A 22,908-nucleotide genomic window follows, 5' to 3' on the forward strand; every position below is an offset into this window, starting at 1 on the left:
CCTGTGGTAATTGAACTTGACACATGTGAGATGAATCAAATTATCTGTTACAATTAATATTATAAGTAGGTATTACAAGTTGAGTTTTTATGTCGGCTTAATTCGATACCTCTTTTATTAAAAGTATTATATTAAAAGTTACTTAGTTGTGTATCTAATTATTACTTTATGTGTATTTTTTTTCCTATTTATGGGCAGTGCCAAACAAGCCGTGTTTCTAATTGTTATGAATATCAGTAAGTATTTAATATTTAATGGAACTATAAGTGTAATTGTATACCTATCTATAAGTTTAAAACACATTTGTACGGGACTGTTTGTTTCCTAAATATAGTATAAATATAATATAAATATAATATAAATATAATACGTCCCACTGCTGGGCACAGGCCCCCTCTAATGCGCGAAAGAGTTTCCTAAATAAATAAATAATATACTGAAACACACAAGAATAACTAGTACCTATTCAATGTTAAGGGAGAAATAGAATAAGAATAACAATGCCATCAAATATTAACACTTTGAAGGACTCAATGAGTAAAGTTGACAATAGTATATAATATAGTCAACATTATCCTGGTATACTCGTAATGCCTTCCGAAGTTCCGGTGTTTAATGTCGAAATGTAGATCGTTACCAGCTGCTGGTGACGTCAAAATCTTGACATTTGCGCGCGTGCGCCACTACAGTCACGATGCAGAACATTTCCCCGTACCCTTGAGAGCTTCCGCTTTTGTACCAAGGTCACTGAGACCTCTATCTGTAATAGGATAACTTTCTTAGGTAACCCATTGTATTCATTTATGGAATCGTTTTTATTCGATTTGTCAATTGATGGCTCGATGTCAGGGAAGTATTGTCGCACGCCATCTCAGCAGCAAATTAATATTGGTTACAAATCAACTAGAATTTGTAAGTTTTAATTTATGTCCGAGAAATGTGAATAATACGAAAAATGTGTTAATTCGATTAAGTTTATATCTGATAGCAAATGATCCATATTATATTAAAATAACGAACACAATTAAAATAACAGCAACACATCATATTATGATAAGTACCATATTCTCGTATGTCTATTCCTCGGGTCATGACTAAATAGATTATTAAAAAAGTCAAATATTATTTATTACCGTCATTATGTCTATTCTTTGGTTGCGATTAAGCCTATTCAGAGGAAGTACTTTGGGTCTACAATAGCAAATTAATGGTTTTTATTTTAAGTATAGTTGAATACAATTCTTTTGTAGATGCATTATTCATTACAAATTACTGTAATTGCATTCGAAGGTCTCCGTTCGGCATCTGAACGAACCAAACCAGTGAACATCGATGAATGTTACTTGTTAAGAGCCCATCAACGTGTTCACTAGCGCCACTGCTAAATAATTGTGATTATTTAAATTCAACGATAGATATTTAAAAAAGGGGGACGCTACGTACTGTATTTTGTATTTAAGTACCTTTTGAATACATCATAATAGTCTTTACGTTGCTGGATTCGTCAATCTAGGCGTCCAAAGTTAAAACGGCCGTTTTAGTTTTGAGTTCATAGTTCGACAAATCCATCAACATAAAAACTAGTTTGATGTATTCAAAAGGTACTTAAATACAAAATACAGTACGTAGCGGCCCCCTTTTTTAAATATCTATCGTTAAATTTAAACAATCACAATTATTTAGCAGTGGCGCTAGTGAGCACGTTGATGGGCTCTTAATTCGTTAGATAAAGGAAAGAAAATTGATTATACTACCACAACTGAAACTCATTGATGACTATAAATAACTAAGTTTTATTTTACACAGTAGCTCCGATTTCGGACACGGCGGGCAGCAAAAATGATATTTTATTTTTATTAGTTTATTTCTTATTTAAATTTTTTGCGACTATTAAGACGTCTATGTACTTAATGTAGTTAAAACAATCTTAATATGCAATTCAAAACTTATGGAAAGCTAATTGAATAATTGCTTTGATAATCATAATTTCAATGTAAGGTCAATGTTATCAAACAAATTGAATCCTCTTGTGAAAACGCTTCTTTGTTTGTAGTTGCCTAATTGCAATGTTTATTAATTATGAAATAGTCAGGAGAGTTAATAACCTTGTCATATAGCAGTTAGCCTGACTATTGTGCCATCATGTTTAATTATTATTTGAGATACCTATGAGAAAACGGATGCACTTTGATGTTTTATACAGGGTGTTTATTAGCTATTAGTTTATTAGGTCATTATGTTAACCAAAATATTCGGTTATGACGTTTGCAACATATTTTGATGACACAAAGGAAAAGCCTGAAAACTGCTGGTTTGATCCACGTCTCATTATAGATAGGTAGATGCTCTAAGCTCAAGTCCTTTAAATTATATATATTATTCTTCAAAAGATTTTCTTAAACGGCAACACCTTTGTATGTATTTTATCAACAAAAAAAAACAATCAACAAAAATAAAATCTAGACTTGTAGGAAAAACCGTATTCAGGTTATGGGACATGGAGCATGGACATGGGAGCTATATTAGTGCCACTGCAAGGTAACTATCATAATAGTTAATCCTTCTACTGCAACCCGACTCATAAATATTTATTACTCTCTGAACGTGCGATTAAGTAAAATCAAATAGAAAAACACAGTGTAAGTTAACCAGGTCAAATTTCCTTAAGAACCGTCGGGTCCTGGGTAACAGTATAATGTAGTCGTACCTGCGGTTAGTCACGCACGCGTTAATCACCTCTTCGCCCGCGCACTGAATCTTATACAAATATACAGGCTGTTTATTTAGTCACCTGCAATCATTTACGGGCTGAATATGTAGGTCATACTGAGCAACTTTTACTATGGGGACCAACCACGAAATCGCGAAAAAAAAATTTACTCTCCCATAGAAAATGTTAAGGTCAGACAGACAGCCAAAATGTATGAACCAGCATAGCTTTTTTTCGCGATTTCGGGGTTGGTCCCATAGAAAAGTTGCACAGTATGATCTATAAATTCACCCCGTAAATTATTGCAGGTGACTAAATAACATTCTGTATAGAATACTTAGAATAGGCACCAATAAAAGTCGGTCGAAACATAACATATATCCATATGTTATGGTAAATAATATATTAATTGAATAGTTCCTGTACTGGCTCGTCTCAGTACAGTCGAACTCGAAACGAAATAAAGATTTAACCCTTTTACTACCAAAGATATCAACTGACGCGCGCGGATACAGCCCAATATGAACCTTCGTGAATTCCGACAAGGTTCAAAACGTCGCACAGCGCACGATACGTGTGGCGTTCAAAGGGTTCATTTTTAGGGTTCCGTAGCCAAATGGCAAAAACGGAACCCTTATAGATTCGTCATGTCCGTCTGTCTGTCCGATTCTTTCACAGCCACTTTTTCTTTCTCTTTTAGAGCGGATTAAACAACAGCAGTCGCTGTTACAGCCATAATACATACAAGATATCTCGAGATTCAGCGTATTAGTGTTTTATAGACATAAGTACAGTCAGTATCAAAAGTAGCGGATCAAACAAAGTTTAAAAATAAATAAATAATATTATAGGACATTATTACACAAATTGACTAAGTCCCACAGTAAGCTCAATAAGGCTTGTATTGAAGGTACTTAGACAACGATATATATAATATATAAATATTTATAAATGCTTTAATACATAGAAAACACCCATGACTCAGGAACAAATATTCATGCTCATCACACGAATAAATGCCCTTACCAGGATTTGAACCCGGGACCATCAGCTTCGTAGGCAGGGTCACTACCCACTAGGCCAAACCGGTTGTCAAAAGTATCTGTTACAACTTAACAAAATGTGGTGGTTCTATATGTAGAACAATAAAGACGTTAAAATATATACTTTTGAATGTAAATTTTAGATATTTATCTATATTTGGAAAAGTTATCCGGAATATCAGATACTTTTGGCGCGTTGTTTCATCCGCTACTATTGATGCTGACTGTACAATACTGTTTTTGTGGGGATTCAAACTTCCAGTAAATCAGTATAGTATCTAAGACACATATTGAATGCTAGTAATGCTACTGAGAATATTGTTATGAGGAAACTTTCTGCACATAGTTACATATCTATTTATTTGGTAGAGTGTTGTCGCGATAGTGAAAGCCGAAGGCCGCGCCGCGATGCTCCACGTGCTTGTCTATTTGAATAAAAGCATGTGGGAGATATTTGTTTCTTCTTTCTTTTTGTGGTCACTGGTCACATAATCTTTACTTTTAACATTTTAGGTACAGTAATAATTACAATAATAAAATAATACTTAAATAACCATTTTATGCAATACACCGTGGCCCAAAATTACGTTGACAAAATTAAAAAGTAAAATTTTTGAATTTGGTACGCCAAACGAATTCGGTTCATTTTCTGTTACATTCTTACACATATTGGCAACGTTTTATGAATAATAGCTTGTTTGAATTATATGAATATTTTTGGTTTTTATGATGTCTACGCAGCGTAAAGCAATAATTTCCTTGCACGAAGCGGGAAAACGACAGTGTGAGATAGTTAGATCGCTCGGTGTCAGTCGTCAACTGGTGTCCAAGACTATTGGGCGGTATAATGAACTCGGGCATCTTGCTGACCGCCCAGGAAGAGGAAGAAAGAGGACTGTTAGGACTCCGAGGCTTCGAAATGTTATAAAAAAACGGCTTAGTCGTAATCCACGGACCAAAGTGCGAAAAATGGCTCGGGAACTGGGTGTAAGTCGATCAACGGTCCAACGTATTGTCGCTAATGATCTAAAATTAAAGGCATATAAGCTACGTAAAGCTCAGCTTCTAGAAGATAAAGATAAAAAAGTTCGTCTACAGAGATGCCGTTTGATTACGCGACGTACCGCTACTGAAAAATGGAAAAATATCCTTTTTACTGATGAAAAACTTTTTTGTATAGAACAGGCCCACAATCACCAAAATGACAGAATTTACTCTTCTAGTCGCCCCGGAGAGGTCGCAGTCATTCCCCATCGTCAAAAGCCGGATTCAGTTATGGTTTGGGGTGGTATTTGCTCTACAGGCAAAACTCCTCTCATTTTTATTGAAAAGGGTGTAAAAATAAACCAAGAAATATACAGGAGAGATATTCTGGAAGCTGTAGTTCTTCCTTGGAGTCAACAACATTTCGGCAACCAGCCGTGGATATTCCAGCAGGACTCTGCTCCATCTCACAGGGCCCGAAGTGTGCAGCAGTGGTGTAAAGACAATTTTCCAGGGTTCATAAGCTCGAAAGAGTGGCCGCCCTACTCACCTGATCTAAATCCAATGGATTATAGTTTGTGGTCTATCTTAGAAACAAGGGCCTGTGCTACAAAACACAAGAGTGTAGACGCTTTAAAAGCGAAACTTACCCAGGAGTGGGCAAAAATAACCATGGAGGAGCTGCGGCATATCGTTGAAAATTTTACCAAACGTTTGCGTTTGTGCATTAAAGCCAAAGGGGGCTATTTTGAAGACAATTGATTTTTCTTAAATAAAAAAGGCTGTATTTTTAATTTTAAGTTGTATTGAATAAGTTATGTAAGTATTTAATATTAAAACTTAAAAAAATCTTTGTCAACGTTTTTTTGGGCCACCCTGTAATACATATACGTAATTATGGTGACGCATCGTTAAACAATAAAATCTAAAAATATGGCGCTTGCCTGCTTGCTTGGTTCTCAAAACCCGCTCTTTAACCCGATATTCCCGACACTTTGCGCGTAGTGAATTTGCCTTTGTGCTAGATAATTCTATAAGGTCGTATTCGACAAAACGAGTTTAACCATTTAAATTTAAAAAAAAAACAAGATATAATCAAAAATCACAACTACAGTATTGAAAGTGTGTGTTTAGACTAATTTACGTGGAAAATTTAAGTAGAGGTCGGTCCCATTTGCCTATACAATGTAAATAGCACAATCGGAATAGAACAAACCTCGAAATCTCTGGAACAGTCCTGAAATTTGGTATATATGTAAATTAAAGGCTCCCTTTTCATGTCCACACCATTTGGCATTTGGGGACCTCAAGGAATCGCAGCCATCTTGGAAAATGTGTACCTTCCTGGAGAAATTTGCGTTTAACTCCAAATATATCTTATCTAGGAAAATATGGTGTAAGACAACATTATAGCTTATTATATTCTACACAAAAACTAAAAAGTTCTAGATATCTTTGCGGAAAAACTACATCTTGTTATAGAAAATATTTGCTGAATCTAGGTTTAGCGCTTATACACTTCCAGGGGACTTTCTATTAATAGGAAACTCGGAAGAATATGAATTCCAATTTTGTCTGTACATGATCTATCCCAATATCAACATTTTACTCTACTGTGACTTAACTAGAAAGTAGGGTTATGGGTTTAAGTACTGATGATTCAGTACAGCCTGTAGCTTAGGATATTAGCCGGATTTAAAAAAATTACATATCGGTAGATTCCTCTTGCTCTTTATAATCGGTGTACACTTGTTTTATTAAAGAAACATCAGTAAAGTCACCTTGAGAGGACGCCGAATCATATTTTTTCTTTAATATCGATAATTTCTCCAGGATGGTACACATTTTCCAAGATGGCTGCCATTCCTCAAGGTCAAATGGTATGGACATGAAAAAGGGGCCTTTAATTTACAAACATACCAAATTTCAGGACTGTTCAAGAAATTTCGAGGTTTGTTCTATTCCGATTGTGCTAAAATGTATGTTTAAGAAAAGAAGAGGCATCTTTGATACCATTTTCTTAATTTATAAAAATTGTTCAATCTCGATCTGTAACGGCAACTACAGAAATGAAGTCTTTTACCAGACCAGGTTAGCAATCATTTTTGGCACCAAAATGTACAAAGCGTCGTCTTAACTTTGATGTTTACCATTTTGCTGTTCTTTAATTTTAAACAGAATCTATAAAGTTAACTTATAGAAAATGAATGATGGCTACCTAACCTTACCTATAGGTAATTGAAGTGTGTTGTATCATTTATATTATTTTTATTCGCCATTGAATAAACATTCGTAAATTGGAACTGTAACGTGAGGAGAATATTTGTCATTTTTAGGGTTCCGTAGCCAAATGGCAAAAAACGGAACCCTTATAGATTCGTCATGTCCGTCTGTCTGTCCGATTCTGTCACAGCCACTTTTTTCCGAAACTATAAGAGCTGTACTGTTCAAACTTAGTAAGTGGATGTATTCTATGAACCGCATTAAGATTTTCACACAAAAATAGAAAAAAAACAATAAATTTTGGGGGTTCCCCATACTTAGAACTGAAACTCAAAAAATCTTTTTTCATCAAACCCATACGTGTGGGGTATCTATGGATAGGTCTTCAAAAATGATATTGAGGTTTCTAATATATTTTTTTTCTAAAATGAATAGTTTGCGCGAGAGACACTTGCAAAGTGGTAAAATGTGTGTCCCCCCCCCCCGTAACTTCTAAAATAACAGAATGAAAAATCTAAAAAAAATATAATGTATACATTGCCATGTAAACTTCCACCGAAAATTGGTTTGAACGAGATCTAGTAAGTAGTTTTTTTTAATACGTCATGAAATTAAAAAAAAAAATTTTTTTTTCATCATACCCATACGTGTGGGGTATCTATGGATAGGTCTTCAAAAATGATATTAAGGTTTCTAATATCATTTTTTTCTAAACTGAATAGTTTGCGCGAGAGAATCTTCCAAAGTGAAAAAAGTGTGTCCCCCCCCCCCCTGTAACTTCTAAAATAACAGAATGAAAAATCTAAAAAAATATATGATATACATTACCATGCAAACTTCCACCGAAAATTGGTTTGAACGAGATCTAGTGAAAAGTTTTTTTTTTAATACGTCATAAAATTAAAAAAAAAAATTCATCAAACATATACGTGTGGGGTATCTATGGATAGGTCTTCAAAAATGATATTTAGGTTTCTAATATCATTTTTTTCTCAACTGAATAGTTTGCGCGAGAGACACTTCCAAAGTGGTAAAATGTGTGTCCAAAGTGGTAAAATGTTGAACAAGATCTAATAAGAAGATTTTTTTTAATTCTTCTTAAATTGTACGGAACCCTTCATGCGCGAGTCCGACTCGCACTTGGCCGCTTTTTTAATAATTTATATGAATAAATAATACCTACATGTGTAAAGGTACATTGATATATACCGAAATCGAAAAAGCAATCAAATAAAGGTTTCCTGGTTATAGAACTCCAAGTACTTAAATCGTTAAATGTCAACACACCAAACTGTCCGCTCAATTCATCGTATGATAAATATGTTCTATAACCGACGTGTTCAATACCTCACATTGCCTTCATGCTAGTTCGGGTAGACGTATGCGTGGGCATACGGAAATACTAGCATCTCTACACGGAGCATCAATAAGTACATTTGAAATCTCGTTCAATTTAGTACTATATTATATGAGACAGAAGGTACACAATTCACTTAGTTTTAAATTTAGTTACTACACTGCACTTACATAAAGTACGGTAGGATATACTTGTTCTAGATGAGATACAAAATTAATGTGAATTGCTTCCTGCTGAACCGGATTTTTGTCAATTATCAATATTATCATTGATAATTTATCAACTTGATAGCTATACATATTTATTGTCCATTCATCGGCACTACATTTTAGCTTCTAGACCACTCTAGACTTGAAATTAATAAGGTACATGATAATAGACTTCAACTTTAAAACATGTAAGAGAAGTAAATAATTAGCAAACAAACTGTGTTTAATGACTTTTACCCACTAAGTTTCAGCACTGAAAAGACTAAAAACACTGGTGGGTTCGAAATTAGTACTTGTATCTTTGTACCTACTAATATATTCTTAGAAAACTACAAACGTCGAGCATATATAATTTGCTGTTTAGTAAATAGTCGTTGCGTTTTACGTGTCAGGTAAAAAATAAAGGCATGTGAACTCTTTATCCCCCGAATTAGAATAGTGGGAAGACTATGAGAATACAATTACTCTCGTACAATGAGGCAAGGCTTATATCCAGCAGTGTAACATACTAGTATACAGTGTGTAAATCCAATACGGGCGATAAATTAAACCAGATATAGAATTTATCAAAATGACATGACAATTACGAGATATGAGCTTTTTATAGTAACTGCCAACAAGCGTAGACAGTGAATGTAAAAACCTCGTACGAGTATTACGAACTTATATGTTGCTTTGCTTTCCATTGCGGGCCAAATTATTGGTATGGTTAATATTTTCATTACATTTCTAAGAAAAAAACATCTCAATATATTTCTTAGGTCATAAGCTAACTACAGTTTAAATATTCGCCAGTATCGATTTGACACACTGTATATAGGCTGATGAGCTTGAGGACGGATTTAAAAGTAATTAAAAAAATATGAAATGCACAATTCAACAACCTGTGATGTATTACAATAAGTAAATACTTGTTTATTGCCTACTAACAGGCATTCATCACTTCCTTATTACTATTTCAATAAAACTGATGCTATATTTATCTAAGCTGCTTAAAGAATGGCGCCGCTAGACATCTTGTTTCATTTGTATTACATCATTTAAGATTTATTTGTTTATTTAATTAGCAACTAGATTGGTTTAAACGAAAACCACGGTATTACTCTGGTACCTATTCAATCTAACAAAAGTTTCTTTATGCGAGTTTGAGGATCGAATAGAACTATAATACACAATTAAGGCGTAAAATAGACTATAACATATTTATTTATTTAACCTTTATTGCAAAAAAAATGCAGTACAAAAGGTAGACTATTAGGGTTATTTTTTTTTAATAATTAGTGTACACGTTTTTTCGCGGTAGTCCGGTGGGTATTCAAATGTAAAGTAATGATGTGATTTAATTTTTAAACAAAAAGCTTACGAGGGCGAAAAATGGATCCATATCTAGGTTTTATTGTTAGTAGAGATTCACTTTTGAGTATTTTCAAGTAAATAAATAAAAGACAATATTTATAACATACATTAATGGTGTGTGTGAAGTCCATTGGGCTAACGTGGCTGCCGCAGTATGACGTAGGTATAAAATATTTGGTTGTGATGATGACACAATCATTGTTTACATGATATATGTCTAATTTCTCATTATTTCCACCGAATGCCTGCAAAAAATAGCAAGATGATAATTTTATGCTGTTATATAATATTTCTCAATCTATTATTATGTATTTCAAACCTAGATAGTGTCTTTTTATCCGACTGCGTCATAGAGAGTATGTATCTCCATTTATTTAGCACACCCTAAAGCCCAAACGGCTAGACTGTATTAGACATATGAGGTGTGGTTGAATTCATCAAAATTGTGGTAGTGACATAGGCTAATATATAATAAATAAAATGGCGCCCGCATATGAAAACATGGAGTTGTTTTTTTTTTCTTACCATAGCAATATGTATATAATGTATGTCACTTTATTGCACAATAATAAGTTAATATAAAGAGTAAATATATAAATACATACATAATAACCATATTATTATTACGCATTTATTTATCTATTTTCTTTGAAAGCTAGTGAAATAATATATGTAACAGTCGGGCTTTTAGTTTTTATATTTAATTTACTTGTTATTTTAAAATACATTCATCATAATTTTATGTATTTTCTTTTTTTTATAATCATAAAATATGAAAAATTATACATTTTCCATCATATCATATCTCCCTGCTGTAACGTTAGGATCGAGGAAATCCACAGAAAAGGCAATAATAAAAAATGCCAAATCCTAGGTAACCCATTTACTACTAAAACTTTCAATGCAGAGGTCTATTTCTCTTCAAAATTCTACTGTAAGAAATCAAAACTAAAGGTTCTATAGCCAATATTTATACGAATAATCAATATAATTCGTACCTATACAAATACAAATACAAATATTTATTAATAACAAAAAGTTACAAGTCCTTTCTTGATAGTGAGTACCTTCTGTACTTTATACCTTGTAATTACCATTATAAAATCACAGTGTTGAATTAATTAATTATTCATTATAAAATCAATGTATAAAAGTTCAAATTATAATAGTAACAATTATAATAGTTGAGTGACACACTGCACTGCACTGCACTGCACCTACAAGTAATACACTGCACGCAGTGTGCCACTGGCAATCTCACGGCCTGACTTTTTAGGCTTCCATAATTCACGGTACGAGTAAATATCTTCTCTCACTAAAATTGGATTTAACCGTTTAAATCATCGAGTTTAAATTGAATGGGGCGTGGCAGCCATTTATTATTTATAATTTTCGGAAAGTTCGGTGATTTGCCATTTGTAGAGGTATAAATCAACCGAATGACACGAGAGTCATTATAGTTTGCCGCGCGCAGTCGATACGCACCTTAATATTTTAAGCTGATAAACACAAGAAAGAAAACTAAATGAACAAGTAATATTTAACTTATCTGAGTGGTATTAACAAGGCAGTAGTTTACCTAATCATTGAGATAATAGCCTTTTCATACTAATAACTTAACTTAACATTTTTTTTTTTTTTTTTAAATTCCGCTACCTAAAGGTTGTCTGGAAGAGATCGCTTTTTAGCGATAAGACCGCCTGTTGTTTACCTCTTCTTTATGTGTTGTATTATTTGTACTGTTTCTGTATTGAGGTGTGCAATAAAGTATATTTGTATTGTATTGTATTGTATTATACACATTATTTAGACGTACAATGTCCAAACATGCATATGCATAATGCATAATAGGTTACTAAAACTATCAATGTGGTTTATCCATTTTATTAAAGATTTTATCATGCATTACATCACTATTATCAATTTGCCACATAATTAAATGAGTAAATAAAGTTGTCTATAATTTAAAATCCGGAACAGTACCTACATCATCCGATGCTCACACGAAAGAATAAAAAATAATTACATCCAATCCAATTTAGCTATTGAAGCGAGATCGTGATGTGTATTATGAGATGAGATCATTTTGCAACAAAAAAGTTTTATTAGTGCAAAAACGTAGCTATCCGTGATATAATTTGTCCTGCCTGAGTATACCGGATTCAGTTTTTGTTCACGGCTGACTAGACCCTTTGACGCCAAATGGCAAGACATTATCTTAATATTTTTCGCCATATAAATATGCTTATTTTATTTATCGTGTGGATGACAGGAAAAGGGCCAGTTATAAGCAATTATCACCGCGGCTCATTGTTGATTGGCAATTTGTTTAAGTTAAAGTTTGTTTTATAAAATTCTCTTTCAATATTGCAATGTAATTTTTTATTAGGATCTACCATAGCCCTCTTATTGGATGGACTTGGACGAGAGAATTTAATTTCTTGCAATAGTAGATTGTTAAAGAAGGGATGAACGGCAACCATTTGTTTGACGCTCCAACGCAGTATGAAAAATCTATTTAATGTTGCAAAAACGTTTTCTCTATAAGATTCTACCTGTACTCATTTATACATGTTTATACCCGCCTTATAAAATCAATTTAAATACAATTCAACAAAAGTAATCAAAAGTAATTTATCTGAACACTTACATAACTTTTGATAAAATATGAACCGAAGTGAATATTTTTCCATTTGTTTCCACCTAGTTACTCTTGGAACGGATACACAGAGGAGTACACTGCTTTTCTGCACTAGAGCAGAAACGTTTTGATCACCTTTGCGAGCATGAGATATAAAAAAAACCGTTACATGACCACGAGATCTAAAGCAAGTAGGTATGCGTATATATATAACCTAATCGGAGAGCGCTCTTGCACTGGTTTGCCCGAGCATGTCATAAATTAATCAAATACTTGCCCAAATTTTTCACATATGACGAAGTTCTGGTTTGACAAGAGTGACATTTACAATGATGACAGTGACATGGCAGTATCTCAAACGCGAAAGTAGTTAGCCCAGCCGCTCCCGGGTATCCGCCTACAGCTGTCAGCGCAACGTTGACAGTTAAGAGATAACGCATCAGCTGGAAACATTGTCTCTTTATGAGTCAATCAACTGATCGAATCGGCTGCAATCAACAATTCGAAATCTTATGTGCTGTTCTGTGCTCTAAAACAGTTAAATTAACCCTTTTCCAGATCGCACCGATCTAGAAATCTGCACATATTCCGGTTAATAAATTTAGGTGATTCATTTGTTGATGTCACATTTTCCGAAATTACTATTAATAATTAATTTAATTTAATTTTAATCGGAAATTAAAGTTGAAATTCTATACATATGAGATCGATAAATCGTACTAGGTCGCCTGAAAAGGGATTAATCGATTTAACGCTAAGTTATCCGACTGAAGAAGAAAAATTAATGTTTTACTCTTTGGGCATATGTTTATTACACTGTAAAATGTACACTGATGTTATTTTTATCTATATATGTATATAATTTTTTATGTAACTTATATTCTAGTAGGCTATGCTCCAAGTTTAAGGGATTCTATCCAGACTTCATTGACTTAGGCGTAGAGGGGCCCACTGATTACCAGTTCACCGGACGATATCGGCCTGTCAGTTATTCGCGATTGTCAGCTTTTGCGAATAACTGACAGGCCGATATCGTCCGGCGAACTGGTAATCAGTGGGCTCCTTTACATGTCTCCCATACTTCACACTTCCCTAATGCTTTCTTTATAGTAGCCATATAGTAGCCACATCAGATAAGACGTGTCCTTTTTAGATTGAAGATCGTGTGAATGTTAGTTGCAGGCAACATTATTCATCAATTTAGAACGAGATTAACCTTTAATAGATGACCAATCGTTGGCCTTTAGGTAAGCAACAGCCTGATTTATATGCTAGCATCGTCGAGTAGCAAGAGCGTTTATATTAATCAGTTACATTTAATACAAGCATCATTATCATGCGCCAGTTTAATTGATTACGTTTTATCCCTAAGTGCATATCGACATAGTTAATCACGAGCTAAATTGCTACTAGGACTTAATTCTTGAGTAAAATCCGTCTAAAATAACACTTGCACTGCGTGTGCTATCAAAACCGTTGCAGACAGCGATTGATAATGATTGTTGGCTGGTTGCAGACTTATCATGGTCTAACCTTTATCTGTACGTAGTCAAGTCATAATTTGTATCTATGTTTGCGTTGTATGTTCCACCAAAGAGCTAAAACATCAGAAAAAGCTGCCAAACCTAGTAATTTTATATTTTGAAATAGGAGTAGGTAGAAGATTTCTTATTTTCTCTAATAGCAACTATAGTTACAGTACATTTAGATTAAAATATATATATTCCGTATGACTTCATTGAATTGTAAGATATAATATGCATACTACGAGTATATTCTCAATACTGTAAGCATCACAATAGTTAATATCCTGTATGTGGCCTTATACTGATAATAACGTGTAGTATGCACCGGGCTTTATACTTTTTGGTTGTTGTGTTTATGGTCATTTTAGTTTTATATAGAGAACTGTCAGATTTTGGCGGAATGCCGTCGACCGATATTATGTACGATTTGATCTTAGTTAATACGGTGTATCGATGTAATAAAAGAAATATTAACTGGATGCAGTGGTTTGTATGATAAACCCCATTTACTGAGCTTTAAATCAATGGACTTCTACATCTCAGAAAGCGGGATTATGAATTCAAATGCCCACATAGATATTGGATGCACTTAATTTATTTTCACTTGTATAGAGGTGCATAAAAATGTAAGTTGCTTGGTCTTTTAAATGTTTGTTTCATAGTCGAAACAGTTGAGTTGATAGTATATAAATGATACAAGATTTCATTAGCTTGTTTGTTTTGCTCGCTAAAGAGAACGATTGACAGTTCGTTTCGTTTGCATAAATCAAAAGTTTTGTTTTAAATTTTCAATGTACTGTACATAGTTACATACATTTGCTATGGTATTGACCTATTTATTAACCCGTGTTCTTGTCATTGTTTGTTTTCGGTTTTGTGAGATGAGACGGAATACAATGAGAGTAGATCTCGAAAATGCAAGCGCAAGCAATCAACCATCAACTTTCTGGTGAGACAAGAGCCATACTTAAGAGCCTGTGACATGGTTATGAAGGAAGGCAACGCGGTAAGGATGGCATTGTGCAGTGCAAGTGCTCAGTGAATCTAGTTATTAACACTGAGTTGTATAATGACATTCTGTAAGTTGAATGTTGACTATTACTATTTTTGGATGGACTAATGGCAATGAAAGGTTTTTTTAATTATGCATGAGTATATAATACTTATATATGTTAAGAGAAAAAAAAAAAACAAAAATAAGGTATTGGATTGGTATCCTAGAGGTTTTTGCTATGATGGAATGATGGTATAATTAAGATGAGAGGAAGAACTTAATCTGTCAGCGGGCTAGAATTGTAGGACAGTGGCCCATGATAGTTTTAAAGAAAAAGAGCTAAAGGAGGCCTTTAGCAAGCAGCACACTCATTAAAATATACTTCTATCTACTTTGGTCTCAATAGAATCTTAATAAAAATCATTTAAATCATTTTGGATAAAATACACAAATGAATTCGTTTATGATTTGATAACAAACAAATTATTTATTTATAAAAGTTATTTAGGTTTTAGGTACTCATATGGGAAAATTCAAAAGAAAAAAGTTAATTGAAGATATTGAATGATATAGGTATAAGCATTGACTTGCCTAGTATTGCTAAGTATATTGAAAATTATTTATCTGGAAATTTAAAGAGAGGCAAATAGAAACAAAACTGAATGAATGGAATCACACACACTATATGATTTTTAAATATGAAATGATACTGATAGTTTCATGTCTTTTTCATAATATTGTTTTAAATGTAGCATTACAATAATCTAATTTTGTATATGAGAAATATTTACATAGGTACTTATACAATTTAAAGATGAAAATAAATGTGCTGAATTTTTGGAAATTTTAGATATCATTTGATGTATGGAAATTTTGCATATTGGACTATAGGGATATTATTCCAGACCTGACATCTTCACTGCGGTAGGTGGTTGAAAGACCTCATACAAAGTATGGTTAATTACGAGTTACACTTAATGCTGCAGCGAAGGTATTAACCCTCACACCTCACATACAAACCAAGGAAGTTAAATTAATATCATTAATGATATTAAGTACCATTTTATATTGTAAAACAGACTTGCACCAATTTACTGCTGTCATGTTCCTCTACGGTGCCAAAATATAAATTACAATTTCAAAGCATCATTATTATCATTCAGGGAATATGATGTTGATGTCTCGGGCCCGTTTTGGTTTTTGACATTTCACATCATGCAAGTCTTTTTATTTAGAATTCTTGTAGCTCTATTAATACTATATATAATACTTAATACCTTTACATAGTTGAGAACCAGTATTTATCTATGTTTGTGTGTTTTTTATGCATTTTAGTAAGTGCAAATAGCATAGTGCAAATTCTGCCTATAAAAGCATTAGTTTAACAGGATTGAGTGAACAGATTACTTTTCTGTGCTGTCAACACACATGGTCATATTGTTGAAAATATTAGTGTTGTCAAAGATTTCAAAAGTAAAGATATGCCCATTCATATAACCGAACATTCTCATTTGGTGTGCCTAGTTCGATTGCTACAATGCACATTGATGGTTGATGAGTTTGCATCAGTCGCATAGTTACTTTGGAGTGCACGCTTGGCTCGCATTCACTGACACCGCTGTGCTGGCACCATACTGGGTGCCCTTAAGTCCCATCTTTATGAAGAAATTTATAAGTCAATGAATATTGTATTATTTTTCTTAAATTTACTAGGTATGAAAATTTAAATAATGCAGCTGTACAATCCAATAACAAATCACGAATGAAATCATGAATTGTTGCTATGAAATACAATTTATTAGTGACTTATAGTTTCATTTGCTTTAAGGGTGAATCTGAAATAATTATTGTATGACAGGTTCAGGTTAATAAACTTAACAGTTAGTGGTATTCAATCATTAAATTTCAGGTTACTAAAAAGTAGGTAAAGGTGTAGTGTAAGTAATGGACACGACCAGAAAGTGTCTTACAAAGGTAAAAGCAGTTTACTTAGTTATATAAAAACATTGTAAAGTTTAAGAAAATCAATTTATATAAAATTAATATGCTAACAAAATCAGTGTTCCTTTGAAAAGACAAGACTTACAGGATTGTCATTGAAAATTGACTTAAAATGTAAAATTGATGAATATAACAGGTAACACCAATTATTTACTAAGACATTTTAGTATGGTTTTGTGAAGAACTGTGTGATTGACCTAAACAAAGGATATACACACCAGAGTGAGTTATATGAATGAAGTTAAAAGTAGATAACATTTTAATTTAATGAAGCCTTATAAAGTAATTCATAAATTTAGCTATCATAAAAATTTAGCTTGATAAAGACACACATGATTTTGTGACAGAAGGTACAGTGATGACAAGAAATAAGTGGGTGATATTAAAAATATTTAGGCAAAACAACCGTGTTTAATAAACACAAAATTAGTGATTGCATTTTCGCCATGAAGTGTGTTGTCATCACTAGTATAGGCAATAACCGGATGTAACAACGAACAAAAAAAAAAACACGTTTTAAATGTAATTATTTTCGGTGTTGATGAATTGATTGAATATTTATGTCATTTTATTTAATTAATGTTGTGACATCTGATTACGATTTCAGCACCTATGAGTAAATCAGGTACCTAAGGAAAATCTTAGGCAACAGAGTTCCGATAACGATGATGATGTATATGACTGAACATGTCGTCTACAGTGACGGTGTCAGCGACGGTGTTTGCCTCGATGTCTATAACGGTCAATAACTGACCAAATCAATGATGATAACGGAGCTGGGTGATTTCGATGACAATGTCGGCGATAATGCTTGACTGAACGATGATGATCGATTTTGATGACGATATAGAATATAGATGATGATTAGGTATATTATAGTAACGATTGATGATGTTGAAGATGATAATGACTGAATGATGATGATCGACTTTGATGACGATATAGAATATAGATGATGATTAGGTATATTATAGTAACGACTGATGATGTTGATAATGATCGACTGTGTCGATAATTATGGCTTATAAAATGTTCATTGTTAATGATGACTGTGACTAAAACGATCTTTGCTACTGCCAATAATTATAACATTTTTATTTGTTTTATGTTTCAACGCTGGTAACCTGGCTGGACGAATGAAGTTGATGATAAGCGAGGGTCTCGCAGCAAGAGCTGACTAAAGCAAAGAAGGTTAAGCTATTACATGGTGCTGTCATCAGTGGGGCAGGGTCCAAGCTGCCGATGGCCAGGGCCGCTGAGTGAGAAACCGGCGTACTATACACGCCGTGTCCAGGATATAGCAATCTGCATCTGACCAGCGAGAGTCTCTGAGTGTTGGGTTGGTTGGGTTGGTCAGTTTGGCAGACTGTCTAGTACAGGCCGTAATGGCAGACTGTCTAGAGCAGGCCATGACTGTTTATTATGTTAGTTTATACTTTGGCTGACTATCTAGAGCAGGCCCTGATGGCAGACTGTCTAGATGCCATAAGTAGGTATATATGCTGTTAAGGTACTTGTAATATGAGATACTTGTAATTTGTTTGAATTGATATTTGCGGTTAGTTGTATTTTATAATTGTTGATGTGTTTTTTAAATTGTATGCAAATTCCATGTTGACGTGTAAAAGTGCCCTTGTGGCCTATTTGCTGAATGAATGTTGAAATTGAAGAAGTTGGCCTTGTTGCCTGATTCATTATATTCGTTTATACTTTGACAAACTGCCCAGAGTAGGCTTTGAAGGCAGACTGTCTAGAACAGGCTATGATAGCAGCCTGTCTTCTAGAGCAGGCCGTGATGGCAGACTGTCTAGACTAATCTAGTCTGAAGCAGGCCATAACAAATTAAATCAGTACAATGATTAGGTGTGAGGTTTGGCAGACTGTCTAGAACAGGCTATGATAGCAGCCTGTCTTCTAGAGCAGGCCGTGATGGCAGACTGTCTAGACGAATCTAGTCTAGAGCAGGCCATAACAAATTAAATCATTACAATGATTAGGTGTGAGGTTTGGCAGACTGTCTAGAACAGGCTATGATAGCAGCCTGTCTTCTAGAGCAGGCCGTTGTGGCAGACTGTCTAGACTAATCTAGTCTAGAGCAGGCCCTAACAAATTAAATCATTAAAATGATTAGGTGTGAGTTTTGGCAGACTGTCTAGAACAGGCTTTGATAGCAGCTTGTCTTTTAGAGCAGGCCGTGATGGCAGACTGTCTAGACCAGTCAAGTCTAGAGCAGGCTATAACAATTTATACTTTGGAATGATGTCTAGAGCAGGCCTTGAAGGCAGACTGTGATTGTTTATGATGTGTTATATTTTGTTAAAATTCCTAGAGCAGGCCTTGAGGGCAGACTGTGATTTTTGATGTTGATTTATACTTTGCCAAACTGTTTAGAGCAGGCCTTGAGGGCAGACTGTGATTGTTTGTGGTTATGTATTATATTTTGCCAAACTGTTTAGAGCAGGCCTTAAGGGCAGACTGTGATTGCTTCTGATCATGTTATATACTTTTTCAAACTGTTTAGAGCAGGCCTTGAGGCAGACTGTGATTGTTTATGATCATGTATTTATACTTTGCCAGACTGTTTAGAGCAGGCCTTGAGTGCAGACTGTGATTGTTTATGATCATGTATTATACTTTGTCCAACTGTTTAGAGCAGGCCTTGAGTGCAGACTGTGATTGTTTATGATCATGTATTATACTTTGCCCAACTGTTTAGAGCAGGCCTTGAGTGCAGACTGTGATTGTTTACGATCATGTATTATACTTTGCTAAATTGTTTAGATCAGGCCTTGAGTGCAGACTGTGATTGTTTATGATCATGTATTATACTTTGCCAAATTGTTTAGATCAGGCCTTGAGTGCAGACTGTGATTGTTTATGATCATGTATTATACTTTGCCAAATTGTTTAGATCAGGCCTTGAGTGCAGACTGTGATTGTTTATGATCATGTATTATACTTTGCCAAATTGTTTAGATCAGGCCTTGAGTGCAGACTGTGATTGTTTATGATCATGTATTATACTTTGCCAAATTGTTTAGATCAGGCCTTGAGGGCAGACTGTGATCGTTGAGGTTGGTTTATACTTTGGCAGACTGCCTAGAGCAGACCATGATTGTAAGTTAGTTCATATATTGAAAGACTATCTAAAGAAGGCTGTTAATGCTACCAGGTGTTGGTTGTATTCAATGACTGTTTACATGATCTCAGATTCAAGCATGTTAAGCGTTAAGATTTATTTCTCAATAAGGCTAAAGGTTATTATTGGCTATGATTGATTCATGTGAGCCCATACTGTGCATAAGAAGTGTACTGTGTAGAAGTTTACAAATACTGTTGTTGTGAATGTTTATCTTTGATATCGATAAAGGTGTTACGATATATTGCTGTTGTTATTAATGTTTATAATTACTTTTAGTGAGAGGGCTCACTTTAAAAAAAAAGGATGGCCGAAGCTGTAAGCATCACAATAGTTAATATCCTGTATGTGGCCTTATACTGATAATAACGTGTAGTATGCACCGGGCTTTATACTTTTTGGTTGTTGTGTTTATGGTCATTTTAGTTTTATATAGAGAACTGTCAGATTTTGGCGGAATGCCGTCGACCGATATTATGTACGATTTGATCTTAGTTAATACGGTGTATCGATGTAATAAAAGAAATATTAACTGGATGCAGTGGTTTGTATGATAAACCCCATTTACTGAGCTTTAAATCAATGGACTTCTACAATACATACTTAATTACAAAAAATCGTATCAATACAAAAAGATATAATCTTTATTGAATTCAATACGTGTGTCATGAATTTTTATAACTTGCCTCAGACATTGTAGCGTACCTAAACTTCTGCACAATAAATGTACCTTGATGCAGTACCAATACCACCAACCGTATCATTTATAAGACTCCGAAGTAAAAGTGCGTATATATGTATAGCGTGTGTACAATTTATTATATTAATATTTAATATACGGATATAAGTTTGTAAGTAATTTTTAAAATGTAAGTGAATCATTTAATTTTTCACGTGGTTTCATCAGTTTGCTGTGATATTTGAATAAATACATTTATTTTACTGACGTCACTCGTGGTTGCTAGATTTCGGTAATGCTTTAATAACTTTTCTCATCGATGAGGTTTCGCTGATTGATTGATTGAGTAACGCAGTAACTTATATTTTCTTTATATGCCGTTTAGTACAGTTTTGCTGTCTACCATTCTCCAACTCTTCCTCAATTGCTCAAAGGTTATCTGGAAGAGATCCCTGAAAGGGATAAGCTCGCCTTTGTACAAATGATATGTGTTTTTTCCTATTTTATGATTCTTTTTGTACAATAAAGTGTTTTACTACTACTACTTTTGTATAAAGTCAATGTACTGATTATAATTGTTTATCTGTACTTAGCAAATAAACTAAGAACTTTATTTATTAGTCCATGTTTTCCCACACTCGCTATGTTAGCCACAGCTGCTACTACGCTCGTGTTACAATGTGCAAAAAATGTGCAATATGTGCACTATTTTATTGCCCACTGTAAAGTTTACATTAGAATGGAAATTGGTTCACACGTCATTGACACGTTTGTTATAATTATAAACATATATGTTATAGGTAAACCCCGTTATTTTGTCGTACTGACGTTGCTTTTCCACAAGGGTTGAATGTTTTTTAACGACCGTCTCGATATCGAGACGTTGCAGTTCTTTGTTATAGTCTATATTGTATACTAGTAATAGTCTATTACTTACAAAGAACTGCAAGGGATTGTGGCTGTCTGTCAATATGACATGCAGTTACAAATAGAGAAATCATTTATCTAAGATTAACGCATCACGTAAGACCAATGATATTATCTACCTATTATTAATTAAGAAGTTTTAATAGAGTTAGACCAAGCTAAGTTGGCCGCAATTTTCATAGCCCAGATTGTGCAAGAGTGAAGTAAACGGCATAGTAGTAAGTAAGTAAGTAAATATTCTTTATTGCACCAACAATTATACATTTTACATACATGTAAAACTACAAATGAATTTTAAAGGAAAATAGAACCAGGTAACAACAGGCGGTCTTATCGCTAAAAAGCGATCTCTTCCAGACAACCTTTAGGTAGCATACCTTTAGGTATAGATGTTTGACGTTTAAAATAACACTGGCACTGTCTGGACTATCAAAATTACTGTCAACTTGTCTTGTTCTTTCTCTAGCTACGCTATTATGAGATTAAAGAACAAAAAAAGTAAAAAAAAAAAACTCTTAATACGCAACTTAACTAGGTAATGTGTCAAAGTGATTATTATCTATCATTTATCTCTTATCACAAATAAATAACAGATGAGGGTATATATTCCTTATAATTAGACCCTCAGTACCTTACAAAATTTACCTACAACTGCATTAAACGACATATACACCGTATTTTTATGAATTCCGTTAACTTAGGCGTATTGCTAAATACATTTTAGGCAACACAATGACATAATTAACTTTCGTAAAAAAGGTTTTTTTATACAAAATAGTCAAATACTGCACATTGTTTTTGTAACACAGTCACTATATTTAACTCAACCAAACAATTGAAAACTATAACATATCATTGTCATTTCGAACATAGTCTGTTTTACTTGCGTTTAGTAGCAAATGTATGTATGAAGTCGTACTAAATAATAATCAATATGCAAATAGGTCCTAGGGCAAGTGTACACACCCTTATAAGGCCCTTATCAGATAAATATTATTGATTACCTTCAAAATTGAGTTAATTAGAATACCTATAGTCTTTGAGAAATTAAATTAATTTAAGCTCAGGAATGCAACCTTGAAATTAACAACATTAGTATCGATGCTCAGAGACTGTGTT

General features: G+C 33.8%; 2 protein-coding genes across 3 annotated transcripts in view; one reads left to right on the plus strand and one right to left on the minus strand.

The window, feature by feature from the left end:
- Positions 1–22,908, minus strand: part of LOC133524282 (transcription factor 15-like) — a 60,062-nt gene that overhangs the window by 15,221 nt on the left and 21,933 nt on the right. The window contains exon 1 of one of the 2 annotated variants that reach the window (XM_061860196.1): positions 9,990–10,453. The exons of the other annotated variant lie outside the window; for it this stretch is intronic. Coding sequence (XP_061716180.1) covers positions 9,990–10,081 — 92 coding nt within the window. The 5' untranslated portion in view covers positions 10,082–10,453. Of the gene's footprint in view, positions 1–9,989; positions 10,454–22,908 lie in introns of those variants that run through there. 2 annotated transcript variants of the gene reach the window in all.
- The window catches only part of LOC133524279 (dual oxidase), a 75,361-nt gene that overhangs the window by 7,784 nt on the left and 44,669 nt on the right, over positions 1–22,908 (plus strand). The window lies entirely within an intron of this gene.

This window comes from Cydia pomonella, chromosome 13 (assembly GCF_033807575.1).
Source record: "Cydia pomonella isolate Wapato2018A chromosome 13, ilCydPomo1, whole genome shotgun sequence".
Taxonomy (NCBI): Eukaryota; Metazoa; Arthropoda; class Insecta; order Lepidoptera; family Tortricidae; genus Cydia; species Cydia pomonella.